Here is a 21,664-nt window from a genome sequence, read left to right as displayed (position 1 = left end):
TCTCTCTTTATTCTAGATGCCCAGATGGTTGCATCACTCTGTAAGATAATTACAGGACATGCAGAGATTGGAGCATAGGACATGGATCCAGCAAAGCAAAATAATATATATATATATATATATATATATATATATATATATATATTGTGTTCATGCTTATCAAACATTACAAGGTGATCAATGCATGGCCAAAATGATATACTAAGGTGAAAATGGCTAGGGTACAGCATTGACATGCCACCAACCAAAACTATAGTGTTGCTCGGCCGTAGAAATGGAGAATTTAGGTAACTTAATGATATATTGTGTTCACACCTCTCTGCTTAGCAACTAGAGATTCTGGGATCTGAGTCTTGGGCAATAGAGGATCAGGTCCACTAAATGCATCTAATTACATGGGTACCATTTGAAGTTGAATAACATCGCTCCGAATAGGATCTTTTGCTCAACTTGCAGTTCATCTTGTGATAAAACAGTGTCCTCGAACCGACCTCTTTCATTTTTCTAATTCACAGTTGTTTTTTTAACAGTTTCGATAATCTACAAATCACGGGCGTAACCTCGGCAAGAGTTCACCATTCATCATCTTCCTCATCAAAGATCCTATTAATTAAGCAAAGACTTAAGCGACAATCCAAACTTCAAATTGTACCAACGCGGTTGCAACCGCATCCAATCACCTTTCATATTAAGGCAAAGTCCATGCATGAATAAAATAACGCAAGGATCGCTATATAAATGCTCTGTCTGGTGTAGAACACAACAAACTTATAGTTAATTTAAGATGGATTACATTATTCTTGTCGAGTGAGTGATTCCTCTAACAGATGGAAATATATACATATGATAGCCCACATCAGGTCAAGATCCAACAACCGCTATCTCTTGGCTCCATTTACGCCTATTTTCCCTCAGTGAGTGCTCACCCACCACTCCACAACCAACTCCCCACCAAGTCGAGGCAGTAATTTGTTGTTTTTAATTTGCCTTCATTCAAGCTACAAAGATGCTTCTTACTGTTCTGGAGGCAAGGGTGCATGCTTACCTTAATAGTTTATTCTAAGAATCAGTCTTGGGTAACGTGGCCTTCAATGATTGACATAATAGAGATCGGTTCAGTATCGATACAAGGGTAAACCATCGCAATAGAGAACTGGCTTAGTGAAGGACATGTGTCCAGTTCTTCTTGGAAACTGTTGTCTCTGGATTGGAACTCTCTGTTTTAGATCCAATTAGATCATTGAAAACGATGAGACACTCGTCCGTTAAAAGCTCATGGGTGGGTCGGAAGGCCAATCATGTAATGGGAGGGATTCTAATGATCATGATTGAGTTGGGTTCTTGTTGCTTCTTTGTTTGTTATATGTTTCATCATGAACAAGCCCATGATAGCAATCGCATCACTCATAATAATTTAATTTCTTGTTGTTGGAGATGTTTATTGGCTCGGTTGGGAAAACAAAATGAAAGCTTTTTCATTCATTACCCATCTAAGAAGATGGGCAAGGCTCATCGAAAATTATGATGTAGGAAGTAACTTAACCCAAGGTTATTAGCACCAAAACCACAATAGATTTTCCAATGGAATCAATTGACATTCTGTGCAAATCTCTTTAAAGTAATAGCGTGCATAAAAGGGTGATAGCAACATCTTTCGAGAGATCAACAAGAACAGAGGGATTATCCGCAAGAAGTTAAGAACTTGATGGCATTTTTTTTCCCCTCTAAATTACTCTTGACTTGGCAATTTAGTTTTCTTCCCATTGGATGTTCCATGGCTGCAACACGGTATTCCTTGTGAACCATATTTTTTAGACTATTAGTCCACCCTTTGACAACTCTACCGACATCATTTTCTTAACGTTAAAACCAGCTAGCTGCACTTGGTAGTCAAGGTTTCGCTGCTGAAGACTTGTGGGTAAGCCAGCCTGCAAACCTTTCATTAAGAAAATTCCATGAGGACCAACTGTTCCCAAGCCTGTAATTGCATCAAATATTGTGTGTTCAGTAATGCTCATTTTATTACTTGGTACATGAGACTGTTTATTTGTATAACAAATTGTGAAAACATGTCACGGCTTTTATCTAATCTCTTTATACATAAAACGAGCTCTGCAAGGTCTCTCTCTCTCTCTCTCTCTTAGTTTTTTGACTCCTTTTTTTTGGCCTTTCATAATACCACTGTACATAATTTGTTTCTTATGTGTGTGACCCTTCTGCAGAAGATATAGAAACATGTCATTATGGTTTTATGAAACAGTTATAAGTGGTCATTGTATTATAGTAAATGCAAAAATACAGATGAACACACAATTTTGTCAAATACATAGAAATAACATAATCATATAAACAGCAATTTTATCAAATAAAGCCATTATTTTGCCCTCATTATCTATAATTTTGCTATGAAGTAAAGGTCATTTAAATGTTGAAAGAGTGAGGCACAGCCGTAGAGGCAAGCTTAGATTTTGGGCCCGTGAGCCCGCCCAGAAATTCAAATCAGGCTTTATTAGTAAAATGGAACTGAGAGGAACTGGATTGATTTCTAACTGCACAATTTTAATGTCACAAGTGAGCAAAATGTATTTCTAAATTATTTTATCCCAGTTATAGCTTGAAAACTTTTAATCATATCTTCGACACAACGATGTAGATAATAAGGAATAGAACTTGAATCCTACTGCTGCAAATTAAATTATGCACCGTTCAGATTTAGACTTTAAAATATCAATGTTGACTTAAGATTGATTGTTCTGAAGGTTTCTTCCTGTGCATTCAACCCATATTAAGAAATGTTTATTTTAACTTGTTCTAAGCATTTCAAACAGTGTCCATCATGATATTACGGGTTTTCAATTTGGTCGATTGATTATGTTACTTGCACCATAAAAGATTTGAGCTTTAACCCTCATGATTGAGTTCTAGCTCAACTCACAACGACAAAAACACCACCTAATGCACCTTTTATGATGCAACAATCTACAATCTTAGACCGCAACGGCTGCAGGACCATTGCTTTGGAGAATGATGAAAACATGTAGTTTCAGGTAAAATAGAGGATTAGCAATAAAGCGTGTTGTATCGTACTGCCCTACTGCTACTCCAGCTCCTGCTGCAACATTTATATAGAACAATACATTATTTTTGGTATAGTCTTTGGGCTAGGCAGGCTCTATAACATGCCAGACATTGTCCTGGAAAAAGTAATCAAGCCGAACCTGTGCCTTCAAAGAACAACTTATTTAAGCCCAATTATGATCGAGTTGCACATCCATTTATTCAGTTTGAGAAATCTACACCCTAACCTATTTGCAGCTCCAAGATCAAAAGAGAGTTTATTGAGCTATCAATATTTCATAACTTGTCATAGCACTCTCCTGGTAACTATTTATGATTCAGAAGAATTCTACTTTTGGTACGACTTGTTTGTTACTCTTACAGTGTGAATTCATATTTCATCCTCTACAATAAATCCAGCATCATCTTGTCCGGATAAAAAAAATGTGTCACTGCAACTTTCGTTATCCATCTAGGTTCTATCTAACATTACTACAACTTTCTCGGATCCCTGAACGAAATGCTATACATACAGTTACTTGTTTCCAATAAGTATCTCCTCCTACAATGCGCAGGACCATCAAAATCAATTCAAATTAGTTAGCATAGGTAAAGAGATTGGGGGCCTGGGGATGTCTTTTCCTAATGCTTAAAATCAGGGAGCCCAAAGATGCAAACCTGAAGCAGCGAAGACAGCTGCTGCCCCACTTCTGGACTTCAACAAACGCGCAATCCTCCAGCCTGCTCCAGGACCAGAGCTATCCATCTGGTTACATGAATTTTTTTCTTAATTATAAAATGGCAATGCACTGTAAGGAAAACCACAAGAAGCATAACTCCAGCAAACATTTATTAAAATTTATAACAGGATATGCCGATATCATATGCATCTACATGTAAAGGCAGCAGCAGGCAAATAATTATCATCCACATACAAAAAATTTATGAAGACTTTAGAACATAAATATGAATTGAAATTTGGTAGCAGGTTTGTCTGCTATATTTCAAGTCATATCGTGCAACATCTAGCTATATAATGATGGAAGTAATTCAAAATAACAAATTATTTGTTAGAATATATCAAGGTCGCTACTTCCTAGATATGATGAAGACTGTTGAAATAAACCTATGATTATAATGCTACAGAATGTGTATTGAAGAGACTGTAACTATGCTTTGAAATAATAGGACTGCCCTGCTTCCAAGATTCAATCACTGTTAGATTCTCAGAAATTGGCAACTTTTGAAATGTTATTAGGTCGAACAGCATCTGATTCAAAAATAATAATAATAATAATCTTTACGCTGCATTTTCTCATATAAGAAAGAAATGACCTGACATAATTCATTTGAACATCTTTCTTGCACAAACCAGAATCGTATCCAACTTTAATAATAAATAAAGCTTAAAAAAGGCTGAATAATTATTCCTTAGGGGACTTGGAGGGAAGTGAATACAGTCCCACAGTAAGATCTCCTATCCACTACATGAGGCCAGAAACACAGTCATCCATATTAGAATCACCAACAGAACTATCAAATTTACCAATGAAATGTTCATATCAGCAACCAAATCAACTAGCCTTTCTGTCTGACCAGAGTAGCTCTCATCTGGAACTTCTGTGCTAGTTCAGAACCGACCGTATGTGCAAGTTAAAACTTGTGAATCAGCTTGGTTTCATCTCGGCAGTGGCCTGCTTTGATCTTCCATGCTCAATGCATTATCAAAGAACTCTGGATCTCCCAATGGCCAGTAATGTGTAATAGTATGTGTTAGTTGCCCACCATTCTCCACCAAATTGACACCTCAAACTGAACTTACAAACAAGAGAGTAACCAGTCAATAAAGAAATCAGAAATAAAGAATACAATGATGTCAAACTTGTCAATGAACTACTGTAAAAGTATAAATGATCTTTCATTACAACAACCATGTTTAGTTAAACTAGATGTCTGTAAGAAAATCTATAAAGAATACCATGTACATTTTCCATGGAATTCTTAATCTCAAATGTGTTTCTTTGTCATAGTGATCATCCCTTTTAGTTAACTTTAATATAAAAGTCTGTAAAAGTACAAGATATTATGAACAAAATCATATTTCTGTTCACCTGAACTGCCATTCATCCTGGTCTTGGTGCTACAAGTCAGCTAACAGAACATATTACAACAGCTTGTAGTTAACGAAGAACTGGTGAACAACTAAGTCAAACCATATGGGCATGTCAAGCACATGTCCAACAAGGCCCCAAGGACAAGGCAAATGTTTGGCATTGCTTTTTCTTTTTCATGTTTTTTTTCCTCAAAACAAAAATATGAAAAATCAACACAAAAAACATGTATGGTACTACTATTTTGGTATTCTGTTTTTAAAAACTTTCATGGTTTTTCCAGTAAGTGAATATAAGAAAATTTTGCTTTTACTTTTTATAGAAAAACAAGGAAGTTGAGATTTAAACTGGAACTCCTCCCACCCCAATTCCTGGATCCCCTTTCTCTAAACCATCTGGATCCCAACCCTCCCCTGTTATTGTCATTGCCATCAACATCACCACCTTCTATCCACCCTGCACCCTACCCCTCCTCTTCACTATCTCTAAATCCGATCCCCTTCATCCACACTACCTAGATCCCACCCTCCTCTCTATTAACACTATTGCCAACACCACCTCCACCCTTTCCTCTCTCCTTTCTCCCCTCCGCCGTCCCCCAGCTCTTATCCAACAACCCTAAACCAGAACCCCTATCTGCACATTACTCAGATACCATCCTCCACGCTAATCAGATTCAAGCCAATCCTCCTCCTTTCAGCCTTTCATTTCTTATACACTTTATGTCCGATATCATCATGACAAAAAAATGATGGAGGGAAAGCTTGTTTGAAGAAAAGAATATCTATGGTATCTATGAAGAATATCATCCGAATCTCTTTTATTTTGTGTTACTTCTCATTCTGCTACCTTGGGAGGTAACTTGTTTGCTGCTATTATGGGTCTTTTTGCAATAAGCACGTCTTTGGTTCTATCTCTTCATATGATAGGATCATAAATTTTCTCAAAATCTGAGCTCTTCAATTTCTTCTTTCTAAATATATCTTCAGTCTATTTTGCCTAAAAGAAAACAACTAATTTTCCCCAAAAATAGTTTGCTCCATTCCTTTTTTTGGCACAAACAACTTTTGCTTTCATGACCCATGTTTTCTTTTTTATTTTTAAATAGTGGATCCTTTCATTATGTTGGGGATTTTAATTATAATTTTCAGAGAACTTCCAGTAAACACCATAACAGAGGGAAGTAAAAAAGGAATTATGAACATCGACCATGCAACGGTTGACTTGCCATATGATTTTTATTGAAAATGCAGGCTCTTTCCTCTAGTTCATAAGTATGACATTGTTAAGAGTTTTCTTTGGGTTAATATGTTTTTATCTAATACCAATCAGGCATTTCTACAAATTCCAACTTCAAGCATAATGCAGTAATTGATGAGGATATATTCGCTATTAGTCTTAAAATTTGTGCCAAACAGATAATTGCGAATCCCGACATCAAACTTTTCTGGTGCCTCTCTGTTTGTACTCTTTTCAGGTCTGGAGGAGCCTCAGAGAGTGGCTACCTAGAGCAATAAGCTAACACTAAATAAGTGGTAAAGTAGAAGGCCTTCTATCTGCCAATGAGGTTAATGGGATTCATGGCAAGTCCCTCCATTGGTCAAAGTTGTTTTCATAAGAATTGAAGTACCTATCCACAGAGAATTGAAACACAATTAACTCAAAAAGCTACAGACAGCAGGTTTTCAAATCTTGAAGGATCATATCTTGATTAATCAGGCATACCTCACAGAAATGGGGTAAAGCTTGTTTGCTTAAGGTTAGCGTATAGTGTGATCTAGGATTATTGTAATAATATAATAATAATAAAAAAATTCTACTCCCTAAAGATATGACATCATTTCTCCTAAAATCTTTCTCTGCATGTTTTCTCAATACTTTGATGTAAGTTTCTATTTTTTTGAAAAATAAGATAATTATTTTTTTATATTTTTTCTTTTCTACATGCTTTTCTATTTTTTATTTTTTTTATTTTTAATTATGTGCAGGCATGAGGATATTCTGGTGGATGCAACAAAATTAGGAAAAACAGGATGAGAAACAAGGAAGCATAAGAGATCCACCAAGAGCAAAGTGATGGGACAATGATGGAAATGGTGTGTTCAGGTTCTAGAACGATAGGGATGCTCCAAATAAGAGAGGTGCTCAGGTATGTATTGAATGGATGGAAAAAGGAAGACCAAGCATAAAATGGGCAGAAGTCATGATAAAGGAGAAGGAAATCCCTGTACTGATTCTAAATTTAGCGCTTAATAGAAGGATCAGCAGAGGAGCCATAAATCCAGCTCAAGCAAGGCAAGAATGTTGTCAACAAGATCAAACATTTTGTCTTCGTTATACTCTTGCTGCAATTAGTGTGGTATTTTTTGAATTTAACTAGAGATCATTTCTATGAGGCTGCTTTTCATTTGGTTCTTTAGCTTATATGTGCTTTTGAGATGAAAACAACTTCATCAAAAATTATCATCTTCCCCCTTCTTCTAGGCCTTTTGCAAGTCCAAAGGAATTTTGAAGGGTTGCTCCTTGGTTGCATGAAAATTAAACTGACTGATAGAGTAGATCTCCCTAACCACCAACTGGCCATATACATGACAACCCACTCTCTTGCCTAGATTTGCTATGGCTGGGAATTTGACAATATTTTCTATCGTGTTGACATCCAGTCGACAATTGGCTATAAAACCTGTTCAACCTATTAAACCTTCTCAAATTTGAGTCATGCTCTGTAGACAACCCCATATTTGATGGAAAAGACTTGTGTGACATTGATGAATTAAGAATCATCTTAATCTAAATATATTTAAGGTTCTTAACTTGAACAGGCTTTTAATACAATCAGATACCACATGAGAAAACTTCATATTTTGAGTTTCAAACATAAAAAATGTTTATCATGTTTCTAGAAAATTTCAAGACAAATAAAATAGATGTCATTGAAGAAAACCTTCATTGATGTCCCACACCATCTACCCTGACTCCTCCTAAAACAGTCACTGAAGTCCAAGTTCAAAACGGCAAGTACTTGAACAAGTGATGCTTTCATTATAGTGAAAGGAGGCATAAAATTTTGAGTGTCCATAATATAATGGTTGTCACTGCATGTCAAGGGAAAGCTTCCAAATAGGTCTTACTTTATTGAGGTGAATGAGGATGAATCACTTAAATTCAACTATTCATGCCATACAAGTTAAAATTTAGTGAGGGCCAGCAAAGAGAGTATATTATGAATTCTACAATTATGGGGAAGTAAATGATTATCTTAGAAATTAACATGTGACTAGCTTCATAAAGCTAAGTTGCTCAAGGATGAATCCTGTGCAGCAAGTATATGATGCAATCTGTATCCAAGAAAGATAAAGGCATGGTGTAGCTGAAAGGGTAAGCAGCCCTTGAAACCAGTTTAGGAAAAGATGCAGCAGCGTCCTTGGATAATATTTGTTTAAAGATTGCTTCACAAATATTTGAATTTAAAGACAAGCCTAGTATCACTTGTAAACATACATGGAATATGTTTTCCAGCGCATCTGAAATCATTCAGATTGGAGTCCAAATGAGAAAGATAATGAAATAACACCAATTATGATGAAATTAGCTTGTTAATATTGGTCATTATACACAAAAGTAAGTCTGTTCATTGGGACAACTTTTCACTCTTGCTTGTTCAGGTCACACATATCTGGTTCTCTCAAAGAAGCATCGCATGGTTGTAAAAGTAGAGTTTTGACATTAATATCTAAGTTGACCAAAACTTAGGCTCCAGATAGATTTTTCCACATCTTTTACAGCTCTGGTGTCTCGCACTTTTCCTCCCTCTTTTTATGCCTCTTTCTCACTTTAAACAATTTAGTCTCTTCTTCTTTACAGCACTTCGTATGGGAGCTGGACAATTCACTTCAAAAACAATGGAATTGATTCTACATCGCACCAATGAGATGCACAAAACTTAATTATTTAGGATGGCGCGTATAATGTAAACTTAGCATCACTTAGATGCTATGTGATAACTCCAGAATTCATAAATATTTCAAAACAATAACAAGTATTTTAGATTTTTTTGAGATTATGTCTCTTTAAAGGAATAGAAACAAGAAATAAAAGATAATACATGTCTGTAAGAAGCATGAGCAATTGGTTAATCATTATTACTTCATTGGGCTAGAAATTTGCACAATTCAACCTTTTGAAACATGGGAAAAAAATACAACTGCATTCAAGTTTGTCACGTTCTATAAGTCGACGAAAAAGATCTTAATTACCTAATCATAGATGCATGGTGAAGAGTATAAAGACAACATAGTTATGAGGGGCAGATTCTACCTGAACAGATCTGGAGAAGGTAACCCATCAAGTGTAGATGAAGTTTTGCATCACAAGTGATGCCAAGAACACAGCATGAGATGCCAGCCTCATCAGAGTAACCTTATAGATGAAAGAATTTCCTAGCAAATTATAATTTTCTTTACTCATATAAACAAATCCCATTCAACAATCAGTCAGTAGTCAGTTTCCCTGCAGCAAGACCTCCTACTGCTTCACCCCCCTTGCAAGATCATGCTTCAGCAATTCTTCAACCCATCCGCCACCATACCTTCCTCCCTGCATGCCCACCTTTCACCAACATTGTGTACATCGGTTGGTCTAGTTAGTGCCCTTTCACCTTCATATCACCAAAAAAGCTGAAAAGGAGAAGTGTTTGACCTTATGATGCTTTAGTTATCACAAAATCAGGCATAAAACTGAGTGTCCATAGATAAGACAAAGATTACTACAAGTCAATGAAAAGCTTCCACAAAAAGGCTTTGAGGGAGAGCCGATGAGTTGTTATAAGGTTGAGGGGTATGATGTTTAATCACTTAAGTTCGATAATTCATGCATAGAAGAAAAAATTGGATCAGGGACATCAAACAGAGTATATTATGCATTAATTTCCTTTATTGTTGGGAAGCATGCTATTTGGCAAATAATAATCATTTGTTGAGAAATACCGCAACCAATTGAATTTATTGTCAAATTAACTTTGCCAAAATTTTGTATCTTTAAACTCCTCAAAGCTATCAAAGTTAGGTGCCAAGGACAAGACAATGGTCACATCATATTGTTGAACTAAGTTTTCTATTCTCTATTGACATTAGGTATGTTCTAACTATGATATCAACTGTTGGCTCGTGTCAGGCTAATATCAACTCGAGGCATTGGGTTGGCAAGGCACCAATTAAGTCCTATTTAAAATTTAAAAAAAGGCTCTTAACTTCACCTTTAAAAGAAAATGTTTTAGCATGGCATGAATGCATGTTAGCACAGCATAGCACATTTCATGTCATGCGAGCCATTGTTTGGCACATCCTATGCCATCAATGCTTAAATCCTACATTCCTTGTAAGTGCTGCATATATTCTTCTTGACAAACAGTTGCAAAACCTCATAGAGGTTGGCAAGTCTTGTATTAGTGGCACTTAAGTCTAACCTTTCTCCCAAATTCTACACATATTCTCCTTGAATAGTCATACTTGAAGCTAATGCAAGTGACTTGGCACAAAAGAACAATAGTATCATCCAAGTTACATGCATGTGTAACAACCTTCATCATATGGACTTATAGAGTGCAACAAATACAAGCAAATTGGGCATCAACAACTTGGTTCAACAAAGTCCTTTGTAGTTCCTGCTTTCCAAAAAAACTGAACCTTCGAAAACCCTCACATCAGGCATCAACATGTGACTAACTTAAAAAGATCAATTGGCTCAAGGATGAGTTCTATGCAACAAAGCTTATGATGAGATCTACCTTTAAGCAAAATAAAAGCATGGTGCAGTGGAAGGGGTGGTTTAAATCTTGGGACCAGTTATTAAAGCATGGTGCAGTCTATCCTCAAAATAATTATCAAAAGATTGCTTTACCAAGAAAAGCACGTTTTGCATTTAGGGTATGATTGTTCGGAAAACTATAAAAAAGGAAAATGTTTTCCAAAAAATAACAAGTATCCTTAAAGATGATCTTAATATCATTGAAAAGCCCTTAGAGTAACCTTCCTAGCACATCCAAAATCATATACATCAGAGTCAGAATGGGAAGGGTACGGAAACAGAATACATATTGATGAAATTAGCATGTTCACAGCACTTACCGTAAACAAATTTAGGTCTGTTTATATAAGTGAAACCTCATAATTTGTGCTCATTCAAGTCATACACATGTACTCCTCGTGGCGAAGCACACAATTTTAGACATAGGTTTTGGGTCAAGTAGGAATAGATTTAAATGCAATGCTCTAAATTTTTTTCTTGTTACCCTCTTCTTCCTTTTATAAGGACCATTGCATGGTTGTGAAGGAAGAGTTTTGCAATATCTCCAAGTTGACTAAAAAGTTTATGCTCTAGGTTGATTTTTCTGCAGATCTTTATGATTATGGTATTTCACACCTTTCCTCCCTCTTTTTTCATCCCTATAATCTTCTCCTTCCCTTTTATGATCACTTTGTATCTTCTTGTATACATTGTTTAGCAAGGGAGATGAACTGATTAATAAGGGAGATACGTAAAACTAAAGATTTTGGAGCACACATACATTGTGACCTTGGGATCACTTAGATACCATGTGATAACTCAAGAATTATAAATACCCCTTAAAATTGAAAATGATAACAAGTATTATGGTATCATGAGCAATTGGCCCCTTACAAACACCTGATCTTAGTCAAGGTTGAAATATAAAATTTTATCTACCAATATAGTATACACTCATTGGATCAAGTTTATGGTGCTTGATCCTAGTCAAGGAATAACATCTACATTACTCAATGAAAATTTGCATAGTGAAAGTACAAGAGGATGTACTGGGGTTCGAAAAAAAGAGAAGGGGGGGGGGGGGGGGGGGGTGCAGCTCTTACCTAAACAGATTAGTGAAAAGTAACCCGCCATTTGCAGATGAAGTATTGCATCACAGATGCTGGCAGGAATGCAACATGAGATACCAGGCTCATCAGATTAACCATATAAATGAAAGGATTCCTTGGTAAATTGTAATTTTCTTTGCTTGAATAAACAAATCCCAATCACAATCAAAAGTCAGTCACCCCTAAGCGAGACCTCCAAGTGCTCCATCCTCTTTGCAAGGTCATGCTTCCCACAATGCTTTAACCCATCAACCACCATATCAAAGCTCTGTGGCCTCGGCACCAGTCCCATCTCTGTCATCTCCACCAGATAATTGGCGGCCTCGACATACCTCCCTCCCCTCACGCACATCTTTACCAGCATTGTGTACACTGGCCGGTTCGGTGGGTGCCCCTTCACCTTCATATCACTGAAAAAGCAAAATGCATCAGCAAACCTCCCTGCCTTGCACATGGCCTTGATAATCGCTGCATACAAGCTCGGGAACGGCTTGTGCCCATCATCTACTGCATTATAGAATAGCCTAAAAGCCTCCTCGATCTTGCCCATCTTCGAGACGGCCGGGATCAGGATCTTGTACGTAGAGACATCCGGGCAGAGTCCCAAATCGTTCGCATCCTGGAGAAGCCCCACGCAGAAATCGACCTCACCCGATTTGCAGAGAGCCTCCAGGAGGGAATTAAAGGTGGAAACATCCGGCAAGATTCCTTCTTTCGTCATCCGGCGGACCATTCCCTTGGCAGACTCGAGATAGCCAGCGCGAACGAGGCCGTCGATGAGGAGGTCGCGGCCGCGGACGGGGGGCTTGAAGCCTCTCTGGGACATTTCCTCGAGCATGTCCTGGGCTTCGCGGAGCTTGCCGGCGGCACACCATGCATCGACGAGGACGGCGAAGGTCTGGCGGTCGGGTGGCACGTTCTTGCGGGCCATGCGGCGGAGGAGGGCGTAGGCGCCGTGGAAGTTGCCAGCGTGGCAGAGGGCGGAGAGGAGGGCGTTGTAGACGAGGGTGGTCTGGGGGCAGGAGAAGCGGGGGAGGCGGTTGAAGACCTCGACAGCTAGGTCGGGAAGGGCGGCGCGGCCGTAGGCGTCGATGACGGCGGCGAACGAGTCCGGGGAAAGAGGGAGGGAGAGAGATCGCATGTCGGCGGCGAGGGACCAGAGGTGGGGCCACAGGCGGGCGCGAGCGAGGGGGAGGAGGAGTGCGTCGAACTCGGCGGCGGAGGGGCGGTAGGAGGGGCGGGAGCGGGCCCAGGAGAAGAAGCGGAGGGCGGGGAGGGGGGCGGCGGGGGCAGCGGCGCGAATGACGCGGAGGACGAGGTCCGGGGTGGGAGGGGGGAGGCGGAGGCGGTTCAGGGTGCGCTCCAGGTAGAAGTCGCGCCGAACGATGCCGGCGATGTGGTGGACCACGGCGAAGTAGGCGTCGTTCGCCGTCGGGTGGCGGCGCGGAGGCGCGAAGGCGGTGGAGAGGGGGCGGAGGAGGAGGGAGGAGGACGGGCGCCCGCGGAGGGAGAGGAGCGGACCGGAGAGTGAGCGGAGCATTTGGTTGGCTGCTAGGAATGAAGTGCAGAGGAAGCTACCGGAACCGGGCGCATCATCCCCAAGTCCTATATGCAAAGTCTGCAAAAGGGTCGCCGGGTTTATTTGATATGAACATTAATATTCCTGCTCCTTTTCCGTTTCAGGAAATAATTGCGTACGATTCAGTGATTTATAACATTTTAAAAAAATTACAAATCAAACGGACCTTTTTTTTCCTAATTTTTGGTAAAATCGGATATATTATATTATTCAGTTTATTCTTGAGTAAATGTAGGACTTTTTTTTTCAAATTATACTGTCAAATTGTTAAAGTTATATGTTTATAATCCTATCTTATCCCTATGTACAAATCCACCTAAATAATGTCATTCTTTTTGCAAAAAAACATATAGGGTTATACTTATTATAGCAATGGCCATTTTCTTAATCATTTAGGGGGTAAAATTGCCTCCATCTCCTTTCTAAATAGGTCCTAATTTTATTATTTTTTTTATTATTTATTGTAGTTCGTCGATGATTAAGTTTTGGGTACAAATAGGTCCTAATTTTATTAAAATTTAGCTGTACCTTTTATTCAAAACAAAGAAACAAGAATTTTCTTTATCCATGAAAAAATCCACCCAACCAACCATATTAGAAGGAAAACAACTTGGGAGAAGGATATGGATGACTATAAATATGTTTGAACAAGGAAATGCAAAGTGGATAAAATTTATCAATAATTTTTGATGATATATTTGTAATTTTGATTTCATTTTTTTTAAGGTTAGTATTGGACTTTGGATATTGGACCCTAACAAGATAGAGAGTTATCATCTTGAGGAAGGATAGAGTCTAACATTACTTCAGTCACTGTGAATGATAGAATTTGGCTCCAACTTAGTTGCTTGAGATGATTAGAACTTTTACCTCTATAAATAGGGAGCTATAACTCGAGAGTATATGGTAAATCACGCACATATTATGAGTATTGAGATAATCAAAAATCTAAAAAACCAAGCCAAGTGAGTGACAAGGCATATGAAGAAATCCAAAAAGTTTTTTATCATTACTCCAAAAAGCTATAGGATACTTGTATTATGGCAAGTGTGTGCTTTTCGGTACATGATTGTGCTCCCAAGTAGGATTGAGTAAGTGATTCAACCCAAAATCCTAGATACGTTGTATTCGTGCTTCCACAAGATATGATCATCCAAATTTATTAATATTATTTTTTTATAGTTAGCTATGACCTAAAGTTTATTCTAATTTCCACTATCCAAAATAGTTGATCTTTCTCCATTTAAGTTAGTTATTTTTTATTTGTTCCATTTAACGAACCAATTCCTACTTTTCTAAGAAAAAAACTATGAAATACTCAATTTTTTGTTTAATAAATCTACAATTTAGGTATACTTATATATTTATTATAAAATTCGAAGATTATATTATAGTTATACTTATCTTCTGGCTCTACATCATGCTAGACCCTTTAGGAGAAAATATTCAGCTCCATCTTTGACTATCTTATTAAAGAAGCTACCATTCTTATAGCAACAATCATGCTCAAAATTTTAATACTTTCATTAATCATTCATTTTCATATGGTAATACTTTTTAAATATAAGTCACTATATCAATTAAAATATTATCCAACTTATTGTAACAAAATTAGATTTTTGAAGTTCTTGTAACATGATTAGATAATTCTATTAACTACTTCTATATTGTTCCCACATGATTTTAACTAGAATATATGAACGAAATTACTCACTGGGCATTTATTTATCTTTAATAAGCAAAAATTATGGATTCCTCTCTCATAAGTAATTTTCACCAAGTTAAAGAAAAATAAGTGCAAGCAAGCAAGTAAAAAACTTCTAAATTCTTTTAATGTAAAATATGAAAAAGCATTTCTCCTTGTTATTATATCATTGGAGCATCCAAAAAAAATATTTTACTAAATGAAATTGAATTAGTGAAACTTTATTCATTATTCATAAACCTAAAACTCAGTCAAAAGTTTGATTGGGTAAATAGCACAGTGTATTCCGGTGTAAGAGAGAAAACGGCGTACCACCCGGCACACGTGGAAGTCGTAACGGGATGAAAATCGAAGCCATAAATTTTCTCAAAAAAGGGCACTCTCTAGAAGCGTCACGGCCCTTCGTTTCGCTGTCTCCGCTTCGAACTCTCTAGAAGAAGGCTGCAAGGCCCTGTTCCTCCGACCCTCAGAAACCCTTCTCGCTGTTCCTCTCTTCTTGCTCAATCGATTCCAATCGCCCTGGAACAAATCACCATTCGTTGCTCTGTCTTGCTTTGATTTCTTTCTAATTCGTAGAGGCTTCGAGGTGGAGATATGGAGGAGGACTTCGATCTGCCGGCGGGCGAGGAGATGATGAACGAGGACGCCATGGATTTTGCCGACGAGAGCCCCATCATCAAGGTTGGGGAGGAGAAGGAGATCGGGAAGCAGGGCCTCAAGAAGAAAATCGTCAAGGATGGCGAGGGCCGGGACACCCCCGAGGTCGGCGACGAGGTCGAAGGTATAGTCAAAAAGCTATCTTGGATCCGAATATCTTTCTTTTTCTTACATTTTTTTTTGGGTTGGACGGGGGTTTTGGGATGTGGATGTGGTTTATTTAAGGTATGCTCGAAGTATTTTGGAGGAAAAATCTGATCTTTGAGGTGTTGGGTTGCAGTGCACTATACTGGAACGCTACTCGATGGGACAAAGTTTGATTCGAGCCGCGATCGGGGGGCGCCATTCAAGTTTAAGCTTGGACAAGGTGGATTTGCTCTCTCTTCTCTTTGCTGGTTGGATTTCTATTTGATTAATCTTCGGAGTGTTAGGACCGATAGGAGGACATATACAGTTTTTTAAGAAAAGGTTTGAATTTGAACGTATGTTCTTTTTTCTTAACTGAAAAGTTATGTGTGCATTCAATACCTTCGATATGGATTGGATGATGCTTCTGAAATGGAGAAATGAATGTAAGATTTATTTATACGATTTAGTGGGCGTGGATAATGTTAAGTATATCAGATGTACCTATAAGACAATCTTCTTAGAAGCTTAGTTAAGAAAGAGGGAAGCTACAGTTGGGTGGGCAGATATCTTTTGATTCGGTAACTATTGGAAACAGGCTTAAACTTACGGCAATAAAGATAGATGGTAATTATTTTCTCATTAACAAATTACATGTTTATTGTTGGAATTAAGTATAATCCTTCATGGGTTTGATGAATTGGTAGGAAAGAGAATTAGACGTACTGGATGTTTTTTTAATTGCTATTCTCTTACATACCTGTTAGTATTCATTCATTTAAAAAATGCTGATACATTTACTGAATCTGGTCTAATCAAATTACTCGTTGTGTTTTGAGGGTGAAATTTCCATCTAAGCCTCCAGAAAAACTGGATATTATGTTGGGTTTTGACTACTTAGGGATATGACTTGGTTAGCATGTCATTTTCCTGGATATAATTTGTAATCATCTGAACTTTCATGAGCAAATTTAGTATTTAAGGACAGATGGTTAGCATAGAATGTACTGTGTTCTTTATCTTATTTGGCTAAAGTCAGAACCAGGGAACTGGTGCCTGATATAGTAACAGAGTTTGCAACAGGTTTATAATGCGAAGATTAGGGGCTTTTAAGTAAAGTACTATATTATGTTATTAATATTCTAAATGGCTCCTGGTGTGAGCATCATGTGTGCTTCTTCTGCCTGGGTTTCCCCATTAAAAGAAGTGTTATGTAAGATTCCAAGTCCTTTTTTTTAAAAAAAGGTAGTTCAGTTTGGTTGCTGTTTTTTTTTAAAAGATGCTTAATTTAGATCCATGTTTTATGATTGTAAGTAAACAACAAAGCATGCAATTTTCTATAGTTGAAAAATGTTTCTGTGAGGGGAAATTTGTAAGTGATTGGGTGCTAGAGCAAGAGGAAGATTCTGCAAGATTAGATTTTAAGGATTTAATTCCCTACGTCATATCTGGTTGGCATGCAGTGACAATTATGAACACTTATTCTTAAGGCTCCTGCTAATCATTCCACATTTCTCTTTTATAATTACTCCTGTTTGAAACAACTGTACGTGCTGTTGTTCTACCTTTGCTTTGAGGGATAAAAACATTAGAAAGTGCAGCTTCTAAAAATTATTTTTTATTATTATTATTTTGCTAATTATGCTGGAGTTGTAATACTTATCCCATGGTAGGTTTTTCATACCAACTTGTTAGGATCAATATTCCTGTGCCTTTGCATCCTTTTGCTCAATTTTTTTGAAGTATTTTTTGTTGAAATGCTAGTTCTATTCTGGAAAATGTAGAGAGGAACAAAAAAAAAAAGAAAAAAAGAATCTCTAATGCTTTCTTTTTAACTATTCCAGGCCATGTGATTAAGGGATGGGATCAAGGTATCAAGACGATGAAGAAGGGTGAGAATGCCATCTTCACCATCCCTCCTGAGTTAGCTTATGGTGAATCTGGCTCTCCTCCTACGATTCCACCCAATGCCACACTCCAGTTTGATGTTGAACTGCTCTCCTGGTCGAGTGTTAAGGACATATGCAAAGATGGAGGCATTATGAAGAAGATCTTGAAAGAAGGAGAAAAATGGGAGAATCCTAAAGATCTTGATGAAGTACTTGGTATATTATATTTCCCTAAATTTCTTGTCAATTCAATTACACATCTTCCTTTTGCCCTGAAATTAACAATTCTCTACTATAAATGTAGTGAAATATGAGGCCCGGCTCGAGGATGGAACTCTAGTATCGAAAGCTGAGGGAGTGGAGTTCACTGTCAAAGATGGTAGGTATTATTCATTGCTATCCATATAAAGTATGATATTATGCTGTAATTATAGTAAGCTAACAGGAATACGTTTTTGGAGCCAGGATTTTTCTGTCCTGCACTGGCTAAAGCTGTGAAAACCATGAAGAAGGCTGAAAGGGTGCTGCTGACTGTGAAGCCACAATGTAAGTCTGTAACACTGTTAATTTGGAATTCCCTTCTGTTCTTAGCCACAAAATAATTCTGATTTTTAGCACCTTCATTATGAAATCCTTATTGTGGACAGATGCATTTGGTGAGAAGGGTAGACCGGCTTCTGGTGATGAGGGTGCTGTGCCACCAAATGCTACCCTTAGTGTGGAGCTTGAATTAGTCTCTTGGAAGACTGTTACAGAGATAGGGGATGATAAGAAGATCCTCAAGAAAATTCTTAAGGAAGGAGAGGGATATGAACGTCCAAATGATGGTGCAGTTGTGACAGGTGATAATTTACTTCAGTGTTTTCTTCTATTTTTATATGTTGTCATATATTTGAACTCTCTAATATTGATTGATTGTGATGTCAGTGAAATTGATTGGGAAGCTTCAAGATGGTACAGTGTTCGTGAAGAAGGGTTATGATGATGAAGTGCCATTTGAGTTCAAGACTGATGAAGGTAAAACCTATTTCCTTTTTCTAGACATTTGTCTTTTCTTTATCTTGTTAACACGATAACAAGGGTTGTTGCATTGTTTGTGGACAGAACAAGTCATTGATGGTCTTGACCAAGCTGTGATTACCATGAAAAAGGGGGAGGTTGCTCTTATCACAATTCCACCTGAGTATGCCTTCTGTTCCACTGAATCAAAGCAAGATCTTGCAGTGGTTCCACCAAACTCCACAGTAACTTACGAGGTTGAGCTTGTATCCTTTGTGAAGGTATGCTTGATCTTGTTTCCAATAGCTTGATTGTTATAGCAGGTGTGTATCATGTCTGGAGAGTAATGTAACTTCTTGTTTTCAGGAGAAGGAGTCTTGGGACATGAACAATGCTGAGAAGATTGAAGCAGCTGGTAAGAAGAAAGAAGAAGGAAATGCACTATTCAAAGTGGGTAAATATGTAAGAGCTTCCAAGAGATATGAAAAGGTACTTGTTATATTCAGTATTTTGTAAGGAATGCACTTCTTTATAGCCTGCTTGTCACAGATTAATGATTTCGTTGTCCTTTATAATTTTCATATAGGGGGCGAAGTTCATCGAGTATGATAGCTCTTTTAGTGATGAGGAAAAGAAGCAATCGAAAGTGCTAAAGATTACATGTAACCTCAACAACGCAGCCTGCAAGCTTAAGCTCAAAGACTACAAGCAGGCAGAGAAGCTTTGCACGAAGGTATTACAACCTACCACCAAGAATTTGTGTGGAATCTGTTCTTTTATTTTGTCTTTCTTCTGAATATGTGAACATTGCGAAAATTATAGGTGTTAGAGCTTGATAGCAGGAATGTAAAAGCCTTGTATAGAAGGGCCCAAGCTTATATTCAGCTTGCTGATTTGGATTTGGCAGAGGTGGACATTAAGAAAGCTCTTGAAATTGATCCAGACAATAGGTATGCATCCTGGTAAAAATCTGCTTCATCCTCTGATTATTATTATAAGCGACGATGCTTATGGTACAACTTTGTGTCCTTAGGGATGTGAAGTTGGAATACAAGACTCTGAAGGAGAAGGTGAGGGAGTACAACAAGAAAGATGCCAAATTCTATGGAAACATGTTTGCCAAGATGAGCAAATTAGAACATGCGGAAGCCAATGTAAGGCATTAAAACTGGGAAAATCTTCTATGCTTAGGCTCCTGTTTCTGATAGTTCATTAATTGTGCATATAGCTGCATTTCTGAGATCTTTTACTTTTGTTGATTGCAGAAGTCTGCTTCAAAGCCGGAGGCAGAGCCCATGAGCATTGACGGTGCAGCTTGAGTTTAAAATGAAGCCGAGTCAGTATCTGTGTGGGTGTGGCTTCTTTTTTGTTCTTTTGTTCTTTTTTCTTTTTTCTGGCTTGGCGAGCTGCATCTTTTGGAGTTGAAGTCATATTTCTTAATTACGAGGACACAGAAATTGCTCAGTGGGAGGGTCTGGTCTCTGCAACTGACATTCTCAGGGTCAACAATGTGCTGTTAGGTTTGGCTCCATTCCGGCAGTCAAATAGATCTATGAGCACTAAGAAATTAAAAATGTGGATAAACGTCTTTCTGGGTATTCTATAAAAGTTAGGGAGTGGCTGCTTATATTTATTATCCACACTGACTAAGGATCCCACTCAAGCCAATAGCATCTCTCATGGTTTTTTGTTTGAAGCTGTAACTAGTTTGGAAGCTTATGGTGCATGGTTCATCCTTTCGCCAACGTGCATGGTTAGGTTGGCACAGGTTTGTATCTTTGGTGCTCCTTTAACTATTCTATTATTTTTAAAATTATTTTCTAGATTTGAGCATGCTTGGACTCAAATCTTGTGAATAGATATCCGTCCAGACTCGATTAGCTAATTTCCTATATAAATAAACAATGAGCTTCTGTCATATTATTTTGCAAAACTAAGATTACTGCCAAGAACTCATGATAATGAAGCAATCTTTAGTGCTATCTTTATGATAATTCTCTTTTGGTTTAAAAATAATTATAATTGGCTCGGTTGATTTTCAAAGAACATTAGGCACGGGAAAGCTTTTTGAAGAAATTTAAAGGTATAACTTAAAAAAAAAAGTCTAACTGGGATGGTTGGTGGGGATCCATGGACTCGGTAGCTAAGTATTTTCCGAAGCGCATAATCAGAAATCAGACATGATCTATCTTGAAGCATCTCATGAGAAAGATAAAGAACAACGCCGTAGTGTAGTATCGGTCGCTTGGACAATTAGATTAATGTGCAGGGGCTGGAGACTTATCCGAAGATGAAGTGCATTACCATTCAGCCCTTTTTGAAAAAGAGACTGATCAGACAAAGTCCTTAAGACTTAGTTTAGAACTTGCCCTACACATTGAGGTAATAATGCAATGAGTCATGGACTAGCCACAGCTTGGTTTAGATTGACAAGTAAAGATGTTCAGTTGATGAACAGAAAAAGGAAAATTATTTCTCCCATCTGACAGCTAATATAAAAGGCACGCCCTTGTTCATGCCCATGCAACCTGACAGCTAATATATTACTTATTGCTTCTGATTTCTTGATATTGGACATAGATTTTTTTTTCTTTTCAAACTATATCTCCTCCATTCTTTTTCTTAGTTGCAGCTAGATGATTGGGTCA

At 37.8% G+C, this 21,664-nt stretch overlaps 2 protein-coding genes across 9 annotated transcripts; one reads left to right on the top strand and one right to left on the bottom strand.

Annotated features, from left to right (window-relative positions):
- Positions 1-271: 271 nt before the first annotated feature.
- Positions 272-13,682, bottom strand: LOC103709441 (Pentatricopeptide repeat (PPR) superfamily protein). Of its 8 annotated transcripts, none has more exons than XM_026805547.4 (5): positions 12,056-13,682; positions 9,486-9,844; positions 4,604-4,869; positions 3,736-3,823; positions 272-2,216 (listed from the first exon to the last, which is right to left on the bottom strand). In XM_026805547.4, the coding sequence occupies exon 1, from the start codon at positions 13,599-13,601 to the stop codon at positions 12,234-12,236; it is 1,368 nt and encodes a 455-aa protein (XP_026661348.1). In that variant the 5' UTR covers positions 13,602-13,682; the 3' UTR covers positions 272-2,216; positions 3,736-3,823; positions 4,604-4,869; positions 9,486-9,844; positions 12,056-12,233. The 8 variants fall into 8 exon arrangements, with proteins under 8 accessions (XP_026661348.1, XP_088564856.1, XP_026661349.1 ...); XM_088708730.2 differs by having other exon boundaries at positions 4,699-4,869; XM_026805548.3 differs by lacking the exon at positions 272-2,216 and adding an exon at positions 2,444-3,619.
- A 2,036-nt stretch (positions 13,683-15,718) lies between these two features.
- Positions 15,719-20,652, top strand: LOC103709408 (70 kDa peptidyl-prolyl isomerase-like). Its single transcript, XM_008794722.4, has 13 exons — positions 15,719-16,126; positions 16,283-16,369; positions 17,973-18,233; positions 18,322-18,396; positions 18,483-18,563; positions 18,665-18,859; positions 18,945-19,034; positions 19,122-19,297; positions 19,383-19,505; positions 19,603-19,749; positions 19,839-19,966; positions 20,050-20,170; positions 20,282-20,652. Exons 1-13 carry the CDS (start codon positions 15,940-15,942, stop codon positions 20,333-20,335), a joined length of 1,725 nt encoding a protein of 574 aa, XP_008792944.3. The 5' UTR covers positions 15,719-15,939; the 3' UTR covers positions 20,336-20,652.
- The last annotated feature ends 1,012 nt before the right edge of the window (positions 20,653-21,664 follow it).

Source organism: Phoenix dactylifera, chromosome 12, assembly GCF_051530095.1.
Source record: "Phoenix dactylifera cultivar Ajwa chromosome 12, Ajwa_hap1_PhDact_Kaust_v1.1, whole genome shotgun sequence".
NCBI classification, from domain to species: domain Eukaryota; kingdom Viridiplantae; phylum Streptophyta; class Magnoliopsida; order Arecales; family Arecaceae; genus Phoenix; species Phoenix dactylifera.
This window is presented reverse-complemented; position numbering and strand designations above follow the sequence as displayed.

Bases quoted from the DNA above. Each gene is read 5' to 3' on its own strand.
- LOC103709408 (XM_008794722.4), top strand. From the start codon at position 15,940: ATGGAGGAGGACTTCGATCTGCCGGCGGGCGAGGAGATGATGAACGAG. The intron at 19,035-19,121 runs GTAAAACCTATT...GTTTGTGGACAG, and splicing joins TGAGTTCAAGACTGATGAAG to AACAAGTCATTGATGGTCTT. The intron at 19,506-19,602 runs GTACTTGTTATA...ATTTTCATATAG, and splicing joins CTTCCAAGAGATATGAAAAG to GGGGCGAAGTTCATCGAGTA.
- LOC103709441 (XM_026805547.4), bottom strand. From the start codon at position 13,601: ATGCTCCGCTCACTCTCCGGTCCGCTCCTCTCCCTCCGCGGGCGCCCG.